The sequence below is a fragment of the Malus domestica genome, chromosome 05, assembly GCF_042453785.1.
Source record: "Malus domestica chromosome 05, GDT2T_hap1".
In the NCBI taxonomy this organism is placed as follows: domain Eukaryota; kingdom Viridiplantae; phylum Streptophyta; class Magnoliopsida; order Rosales; family Rosaceae; genus Malus; species Malus domestica.
This window is the reverse complement of record NC_091665.1, coordinates 5,075,254-5,085,330: the sequence shown is the minus strand read 5'-3', so window position 1 is coordinate 5,085,330 and position 10,077 is coordinate 5,075,254. Positions and strand designations below refer to the sequence as shown.

Below are 10,077 nucleotides of genomic sequence, written 5' to 3'. Positions count from 1 at the left end.
GTTACCATGACAGTCATCCCTTCTGACTTTGTAATGCTTACCGAATGGAGACGATGATTGCACGATTTAGATTCATGGTGTCAGAACCATCCTTCAAAAATGGTGTATTATTAGTTGTGCTCAGTATTCGCACAATCACTAAATTATAATACTAAATGACAAAATATTAATCCTTCCTAAATCAATAAAAATTGCGATTGTTTCTCTTAAAAGAAGCAATAATATCTCAAATAAATACTGTTCAAAATAATACCAAGTAAACTATTCGATATTTTTATTCGCAACGATATACATGTAGTGCTAACAAAACTAGATAACACCGATCTAATTAAACACTCACCAAGCATCAATCCAATCTGAGAGATAAACACTTTGGATTGTGACCATACAAAATAACTAAATTAAACATAATGCAAAACTAAGAAATATTTAATTGATCATTATTTCCCTTGTACTGCGATCATTATTTTGCTTTAAATTGCAAAGAACCGTTTCTTTTCTCGAGTCTCTTTCTTTTCTCTTTGACTTTATTTCTTTACCTTGTGCTTCTCATGCTGCAGCCAAAAAAGAAAAAAAAAAAAAAAAAAAAAGAGAGCATAAAAAGTTCAAACTTTTTACTCATACATATCTAGATCTAAGAGATGAACAATTATCAAATAAAACATTATCTTTGATTTGATGTATAGAAATTACGTTTACGATTCTACAATAATAGTACACATAGATTTTAGGCAACAGAAAATATGATTAATTAGAAAGAGATTTTGGTCAGAACTCCCAATTTGTTTTTCTGTTGACAAATATGGTTTAACTTCCCTCTAAGACTGATCAACATGCCATTTCATTGGCAGATATACAATAATGCAAGATAAGAGTATCATTTTAACTGAAAATATGACTTTAGCCCTTAAAACTTAATTTTCTCTACATAAAATCCAACATAAGTTTTTTTCTTGAATAAAACCCATTGACTAGATTCCACATCAGCAAATTCATTAATTATGTTTGACTTTACACATTAAAAAAAATTTGGATGCCTAAAATACCCCTATTTGATTTATTTTTTTTATAAACCCTATTTGAATGTTCGATGTACATAATTAATGCCATGCGGATGGATGGTAAGGGAGAATTAATGATTTTACAAAAAAAGAAAACATTAATGTTATAAATTCATTGCCTAATATGTAATAACATAAAACATGTCTAATATGTGTTATTATACATGCTTAATTAAGTCAATAAAATTATATTTTACATATTAATGTTGGTAAATTATTTCACACACACACACACACACACACACACATATATATATATATATATGCCTGATATATGTAAAATTCATGCAAAATAATTTACCTACAAAAAAATACATTTGAATCAAATAGTGCACCTACTATTAAAATTTAAAATGTTAGATTGCTTAAAAAAAAGAAAAATGATATACCTAGTATATGTAAAATACATGAAAAATAATTTACCTACATAATAACAAACTCATATATATGAAAAATACATGCAAACTAATTTACCTTATAAATTCATTGTTTAATTTTTTAAAAAGAAAACTTTTTTTTTTCCAAAAATAAAGTAGCTATTCTTTAATTTGTACGAAAATTGTGTACCTATTGTGTAATTAAAAAAAATTTACATATTGTTTATTTTTTTATGAAAATAATGTAACTATTGTTTAGTTTTTACAAGAAACAATGTATCTACTTGTTTATTTTTACCCTTTTTTTTTTAATTTTCACAAGTTAATGTATCTACTTTTTCAATAGAATGTATATTGAACTAACTAGATTTGGATTAGGCGATTTCACATAAAACAAGAAAAGAACTTCTTCTTTTTTTTTTTAAATTAAAAGCAAAAAAAAAAACTTAAACTAATTGAATGTTGTTGACAAACAAAAGACAATAGATTAAAAGTCTAAAAAAAAAAAAAAAAAAAAAAAAACGTAATAGTCATATTAATGTTGGTGGCATGGTTTTGTAAATAAATTTAAATGTATGGACATCTTTTATCTTACATGTATCAAATTCAAAATTTGGGTTTTATTTAGATATTTTAATATAGGTGGGTTTAGCTTTCAAAAAAAAAATATAGGTGGGTTTATGTCTAGAGTTCAATAATTGTAAGTGCTAAATCTAAGGCTACAATCATGAAAATTAGGGGTTTGCAGTACTTACCAAGGCATAAGCGCCAGTAGCAGCAGCTACACTAAGCTCCTCAATAGTCACTTTTCTTGCTGTACCCTCCTCCGCCACGCCCTCCGTGTCCTTCTTCCGAGTCATCATCATCAGATTTTTTGTACCCGCGACGCCCTCCGTGTCCTTCCTCCAAGTAATCATCAGTGCTTCCCCCGCCATAGCCACCTCCGCCGCTAGTACGACGTCCTTCACCAGAGTACGCAGTGGTCTCGGTAGCTCGGCCTCCGTGTCCTTCTTCCGAGTAACTATCAGCGTTGCCGGTCCCGCCGTAACCACCTCCGCTGGTACGACGTCCTTCGCTAGAGTAAGCTGTGGTCTCGGTAGCACGGCCTCCTTGTCCTTCTTCCGAGTAACTATCAGTGTTGCCGGTCCCGCCGTAGCCACCTCCGCCGGTAAGACGTCCTTCGCTAGAGTAAGCTGTGGTCTCGCTGTACGCTGCACGGCCTCCGTGTCCCTCTTCCGAGTAATCATCAGTTTTGCCTCCTCCGTAGCCGCCTCCGCCAGTATGGCATCCTTCACCAGAGTAATCAGTGCTGTCACCGTAGCCGCTACCGCTGCGGGCACCGGTACGTCCTTCGGAAGAGTAACCAGTAGTGGAGTCGCCATAAGCACCACCAGAACGGGCTTGATCACCGTAACCAGACTGAGACTGAGAGTAGGATGAGGGTTTCTCGTCCTCGTCTTCGTCCCTTTGGTGGGAGAAGAGGCCACGGCTGTGCTGCTCCTGATCAGCCATATCGAGGTAGGGGTATTTGGGAAAATTTAAGAAAATGCGAAAATGAAGGGAGGTTATGAGGAGGAGAGGGACCGAGTTTTTGGATGTTGTCTGGGTGCATGGTGGTGGTGGAGGGTTCTTATATAAGTGTTGGGAGTCCTAAAATAACTGTCTTCAGGAGGCTTTAGCTCTTCTCCATCACAAGCTCATACGTAAAATATCCGCCAAAGGTGGGACTCTCGTGTCTCGTGGTTTTGCCACTTGCCCAATCCAAGCCTTGGTTGTCGGTCATCATCCCTGTATTTGTTTTTGTTTTTGAAACGTGTATGGGAGACATACCTTCGGAGTTAAACTAGATATTTTTTTTGTTTGGCCGACTCTAGATATTTTATTTTAACTAGGGTAATGTTAGGAAAATTAGATTTGTAGATAAAATTGTGTAAATTAAATGACATATAAGTTTATGAGTGAATTATTACTTAAAAGTTGATAAACGTGCTCATTACTTAAGCCCGGTTTTCTAACAATTTGGGTCTTCTTATTTATTTTTAGAGTCAGACTACAATACTAATATATATTTAATACATCATCATCTAAGGCTATCTCCAACCGATGGCTGGCCAGATGACTCGTTTTAGCCCTCTGACCCTCCAAGATTCTCTAAGATATTAATATTTTAATGAACAGTATAGGGTCATATTTGCCTTCGTCTCCAACCGAGGGCTAGAGGGCCAGAGGGCTCGTTTTAGCCCTTTCACAAAAAATCGTCTCCAACCGAGGGCCAAAGGGTCATAGGGCCATAGGGCCAAACATAATTTATTATTTAAAAACTACAACTTAAATTCAAATCCAACAGTTAGCTGACGTCAGCTAGCCATTGGTAGCTAACATCATGCTGACGTCAGCTAGCCGTTGGATTTGAATTTTTTTTTTGTTGCTATAAATAGGGTGGATATTGGGATATAATTCACACAACTTTGAATTCAATCTATTTAAATTCAATCTCTTTCAATTCAAGTTTGCAATGAATTCCAACTTTGGATTCTCTTCAGATTCCAACTGGGGGTCCTCATCCAATTCCAAAAGAGAAGCAATATGGGCGCAAATGGGACGAGAAGATGTTTTGTGTTAGAAATATGAAACCCAATGCTTCAATTCAATTCAATATGGGCGCAAAAAGATTTCTAAAAGTTATAGAATTTAAAAAAAATATGAAACAAATTTTGTTTTCTATATGAAACCCAATGCTTGAAACAAATTTGTTTCATATGAATTGAAAGCATTGGGTTTCAAGTAAGGCGCAACAAACAAAACATATTGAATTGAAAGTTGGAATTCATTGCAAACTTGAATTTCTAACATAAGAGAAGCATTGGGATTCATTTGCGCCCATATTCAATTCAATTCAATTCATTTTCTATAACTCCTCATCTTTTTGTGTTAGAAATATGAAACCCAATGCTTCTCTTTTGGAATGAATTCCAACTTCCAATCCCAATGCTTCTCTTTGGATCCTCTAACACAACAGTTGGCTTTCTCGACCTTCCGCTAATAGAATTTAAAAAAAATATGAAACAAATTTTGTGAAATAGAAGTTATAGAAAAAAATGGAATTTAAAAAAAAATATGAAACAAATTTTGTGAAATATAAGTTATAGGAAAAAATGAAGGAAATTATTGAAAAAATATTGAAGGAAATTATTGAAAAAATATTGAAGGAAATTATTAAAAAATTGAAACAAATATTATAGATGAAGGAAATATTGGAAAATATATTGAAGGAAATATTGAAAAATATTGAAGAAGGAAATATTGCAAATGAAGTGAAGAATTGAAAGAACTTCACCATACTTATAGAAGAAAAGAAATGTTTAAATTAAAAAAAAAAAAAAAAACCCAACTGCTAGCTGACTCAGCTAGCCATTATATTAAAAAAAATTTGCCTATGAATACCTATTATAACCGACAGTATTAAAAAATCATTCTTTAATGTTGTTGGTTATAACTGACAACAATAGGAAAACTATAAAAAAAAAAAAAAAATAGCCAGCCTGGGGCTGGTTAGCTGGCCGAAAGTAGCCAGCCCTTTGGCCCTTTGAAATTCCGTGGGGCCCTCCCAGATTCCCGAACCCTCTGGCCTAGCTCTCGGTTGAAGATGGTTTTAGGGCTATTTTCGGCCCTTTAGCCCTCTGGACCCTTTGGTTGGAGATGGCCTAATGGTTCTCTCTCTCTCTCTCTTTTTGTTTCGTACAATTGAAGTATAAATCATTTGTTTCGTACAATTGAATACTTCAATCAATGTAGCTCTATGAAATTTCAAGTGAAATTATTGTTTCGTTTTGGATTTCAAATTGTATTGGCTTGGCAGCATATAATTTTTTTAAAATATGTTGTCACTGGGATACTACTGATGATTTAGAAAGAAATAGAAGTGTTTTCCAAATTCTAAACAATTTAGTTCACCCCATTCTAAATCCTGGATCGGTCCCTAACAGGCCTCATGATTGAGGCCCCTCATGCCTCTCAAAGTCAAGCAATATTGGTTGAATTTAAATTTGACTTAGGCATTGAAGGGTCTTTGACTCACTGCATCAGTGTGCCAATGTCTCACTTGTCTTTTCCTTCTTGGTAGTAGGGGTATATCAAAGTAATTCTATGTTTGTACAGAATTCGTTCCACACAAATTAGTACTTTCATTGAGAATTTGTACTCATAATAGTCTCTCAATTCTGAATCTAGGAACTTTTAGACATAATCATTTCCTTCTAAACCTTAGAAACATCGTTATGGCATACGCTCGGCGCAATAACGACCTAGGGTAAAGCTCCAACCTTCTGCTCAATAGTAGGAAGAAAACTGAGCCCCTCTTCCAAACCCAAATCCTGTTGTGGGAGAGTAGGCTATTAATCAGGATTTACCTCATAAAGTGGAGGATTGGATGGATTTTGAGGGCATTCAAGTTCCTCATAACCATAGTCCAATGGTTCAAAAACTTAATGTGCCTCGAGAGAATGATTTAGAAAGATAACTCCTTAACATTAACTCTTGCATGCAGAGATAGGAGGATCGAAACAATGATTGTGCTGACAACATGGATTCATGCACCGCACCTTTGCCAATGGTAGATGTCACGCCTTAGGCTTAGGATCGGGAGAAATGAAATTTTTTATTGTAACGGGAATACGGGTGGTATATAATGTGTTTTTATAGAAGTGGAAAATTTTATTTTTTAAGTTATTAACTTTTTAATACACATATCCTACTATTTGTATGGTAACACGTGGTGTACCACCTCGTGTATCGGTCACATTGAAAAATCTCTCCAGGATCGGTGAAAAAACAACCCCGTACCTAGTGAGCAAATCAAAATAAAAAGAACATGAAAATACATAACTTTTATTTTACGTGATAAGGTTTAATAATAGCACTATCACACTCTAATTTACATTGCAAACGTTTCTCTAGATTTCCATCGAAAGTTAACTACCTTTCAGATCTGATTCAACACCTGTTAGATATTCATAAGGGGTTAGCTTCTAGCTTAGTAGTGCAAAAACCACTATACTTTAACACAATGGACACAAGAATGATGCATGCATTTTGTCACGCTCCGATCTTGAAATACGTCTAGGATCGACAAGTGACGTCACCTCGTACATGTACATCTATTATGCCTCACCTACGAGACATGAGCAAGACACCATCAAAGGTCCAATAGCGGAATAACTTTTCGTTTGCTTTATGGATGCATCTAACCTCTATGTTAGACTGCCTATGTACTCTAGAACTAGATCAAGCCATTCGTAGTTTGCCCCTTGTTAAACTCTAACATTTTGCATACCACTTTTTAGCAGAGAACATAAAATTCTCGAATCAAGCTCTATCCGAACATAAAATTGCCCCTGCCTTTTCTTGCTAATTTCTCCTTTGTTAAAACCCTATTTTGTAAACGATTTTCACCTATGCGTTTGTGGGATCAAGCTCTATCCGAAAATACTAAGATTGATCCCGAAAGGTCAATTGATTTTTAATGACTAATTATTAAGATTCAAACTTTATAACAAGTTAACTAAAGTTCAATAAAAAAAAATAATATAATATTTCGTTAATATGATTTACCTAAATTAAAATATTGAAATCTAGGAACGAAATTTCACACATTTCCTCTTCATTCTATTTTGTTAACTAAATTGACAAATAATCCCTTTTTTTTCATTAGTCATCTTGTCAAACTCTTAGTCCTCAAATTCGAAACTCGAATAGATTATTTTATCGGACTCTAACTGAAAGAGCTTCTCTTAGTTCATGTACTTTGGGCTGAGCATAGACCTTGGTGGCCTAAGAGTGGACTCTGTTGACTTTGTATTTTAGGTAGGATTCCTAATTGATATCAATTCCGTGTAATCTCCTGTAATCTTGTGTAATTTGTTTTCTTCCTATTACATTAGGGTTGTACACCTTGTATAAATACCTCTCATTGAGAAGAATAAAATTATCATTGAAAGCATTCTCTTCTTGGCATCAGAGTTAGGTCGGAAAAAAAAGGAAAAAAAAAATACCCCATAGCTGCGATAGCACTGTTGCGGCTCAGCCGTGTGTGGTGTGCCGACCTCGATCAGCAAGCAACTGTTGTCATTGCTACCCTTTCTGAATTCGAAACGAACAGCGAGCGACGCCATCGTTGCTAATCCGAATTCATCGAATCGTTTGACTCTCTGTTGTGTGACACGACAGACCAATTGGCCTATTTGCTTCTGATTTGATCTGAAGCCGTGAAAAATTGCACAGATTGCAACTCAATTGAATTGTGTTGCTGCACCGTACCTGACTCGAGGTCCGACGACCCACGAACCTGTTCCCATCCGACTTGCTGATATGACCGATCCACCACAACACTGTTGCACCTTTGTCTCGCACATTGAACTGCAATCTGTCCTTGCTGCTATTATCCTTGTTGGAGCCTTGAACCACCATACCACCGCTGCTGTTTCAAAGTGAGAAGAAAACAAAACAGAAAAGGTGAAAGGAAAAAGAAAAAAAGGAATCAAACGGAAAAGATTTGGTGGTGTTAAAAAAAATATTGGCTGTTTGATTAAGGCCCACACAGCAAGGAAAAAAAATTGTGTTTTTTTATAGATTATTATTATTTTTTGTTGGGCTATCCTTCTTGTTGGCCCGTGACAAATTGAAGCTTCTTGGGTTTGGTTTGCTTGGAAATTTGGGCTTTACCAATCTCCGAGTGATGTATTGATTAAAGTTGCTTGGGAATGGCAGTCTGGAATTGTACGTCTCCAAATCGATCCGAGCAACTTGGACATGAGAATACGACCACGCGTACCTCGTTTGCTGATGCGAAGACAGATTCTGAGAATATAGTTACAGAAGTGTCTGCCGCTACTAATACAAGTAACAATGGTAAAGCTTTAAAGGTTTCTGCCTCTGTTACGAATAATACCTGGATAATTGATTCTGGTGCTACTGAACATATAACTTGTGATTCTAGACAGGTAGAAACCTTAAAACCATCCACCAAAACTATTGTCGGTGTCGCCACTAGTAGTCATGCCCTTGTTATCGGGGAAGGAACCGTCTCCCTTTCAGATACCCTTAGTCTTGATACCGTACTTGTTGTTCCTTTTCTTGACTATAATTTATTATTTGTTGCTCAAATAACTGTCGTCCTGAATTGTCTTGTGAGTTTTTTGCCTTCTTTTTGTGTTTTTAAGGACATTCAGACTCGCAAGACGATTGGTTATGGTATTAGGAAAGGGAAGCTCTACTACTTGGAGCTGACATCCAACAGTTCCCGAATGTTGACTCAAGCTCTTGCAGTGGAAGGAAATCCGGGGGATAAGAATAAAGCTTCTGAGATTTGGTTGTGGTATCGTCGACTAGGACATGCTTCGTTCGGCTATCTGCGGAAGTTGTTTCCTAGCCTGTTTGGTAAGCATGATATTTCTAACCCTCAATGTGATGTTTGTGAAATGGCTAAAAGTCATCGTACTTCATTCCTGCCTAGTTTGAATAAAAGTTCAATCCCGTTTATGATCATTCATTTTGATGTTTGGGGACCATCTAAAACTACTACATTTGTTGGTGCTCATTGGTTTGTTACTTTTATTAATGACTGCACACGTATGACTTGGGTTTGTTTGATGAAGTCCAAAAGTGAAGTTCCTTCTTTGTTTCAGTGGTTATGGTACAAGTACAATATAAGTCACAAATACAGGTTCTCAGGAGTGACAATGGCGGCGAATATATAAACTCTGAACTTCGTGCCTTTCTTGATCATCATGGTATTGTTCATCAGACTACATGTCCATATACTTCACAACAAAATGGTGTTGTAAAATGCAAAAATCGTCAGCTTCTAGAGGTTGTTCATGCTTCTTTGATTGAGGCGTGTCTCCTGTTATCTTTTTGGGGAGAAGCTTTCACCTCCGTTGCATATCTCATAAATTGTGTTCCATCCCGATCAATTGACTTTCAGACACCGCTTTAGACTCTTTCTTCATATGTTGATGCTCATACAGTTCCTAATCTTCCACCTCACGTGGTTGGTTGTGTGGCCTTCGTTCATCTTCATAAACAGCAGAGAAGTAAACTTGAGCCTCGGGCCTTACGGTGTGTGTTTATAGGGTATGCCTCACATCAAAAGGGGTATCGTTGTTATCACCCTCTGACGAAAAAATTGTTTGTCACTGTGGATGTTGCGTTTCATGAGAATGATATGTACTTTGCTCATCTCGAGTCTTCACTTCAGGGGGAGAATCAGACAAAAGTTCAAACTCTTGATTATCATATTCCAAATATAGATAGTGTGAATGATTTGGATTTAAGTGGTGATGTCTTGTAGACAAGTGATGATCACTTACACGAGAACAATGATGTGAATGGATTGGAACTAAATGGTGATGTCTTGGAGACAAGTGGTGATCATTCACATGGAAACAATATTGAAAACCTTGAAAGGGACGAGTCGACATCCCCAGATGGCTCACTGCCTGTTTCCTCACCACCGGACAATCATATGACACCAGCTATCTCACAGTCAATCTTGAGTCCCAATAACCATAATCAATCATCTTCGATCCCGGATGCACCAACACCACGTCGTCTCCCTGATCGCGTCAACCGAGGTATTCCTA

General features: G+C 36.3%; 1 protein-coding gene across 1 annotated transcript; it reads right to left on the bottom strand.

The window, feature by feature from the left end:
- Positions 1–247: 247 nt before the first annotated feature.
- Positions 248–3,105, bottom strand: LOC103444303 (protein argonaute 18-like). The gene is made up of 2 exons (XM_008383244.4): positions 2,194–3,105; positions 248–554 (listed from the first exon to the last, which is right to left on the bottom strand). The coding sequence occupies exon 1, from the start codon at positions 2,948–2,950 to the stop codon at positions 2,234–2,236; it is 717 nt and encodes a 238-aa protein (XP_008381466.3). The 5' UTR covers positions 2,951–3,105; the 3' UTR covers positions 248–554; positions 2,194–2,233.
- Between the last annotated feature and the right edge of the window lie 6,972 nt (positions 3,106–10,077).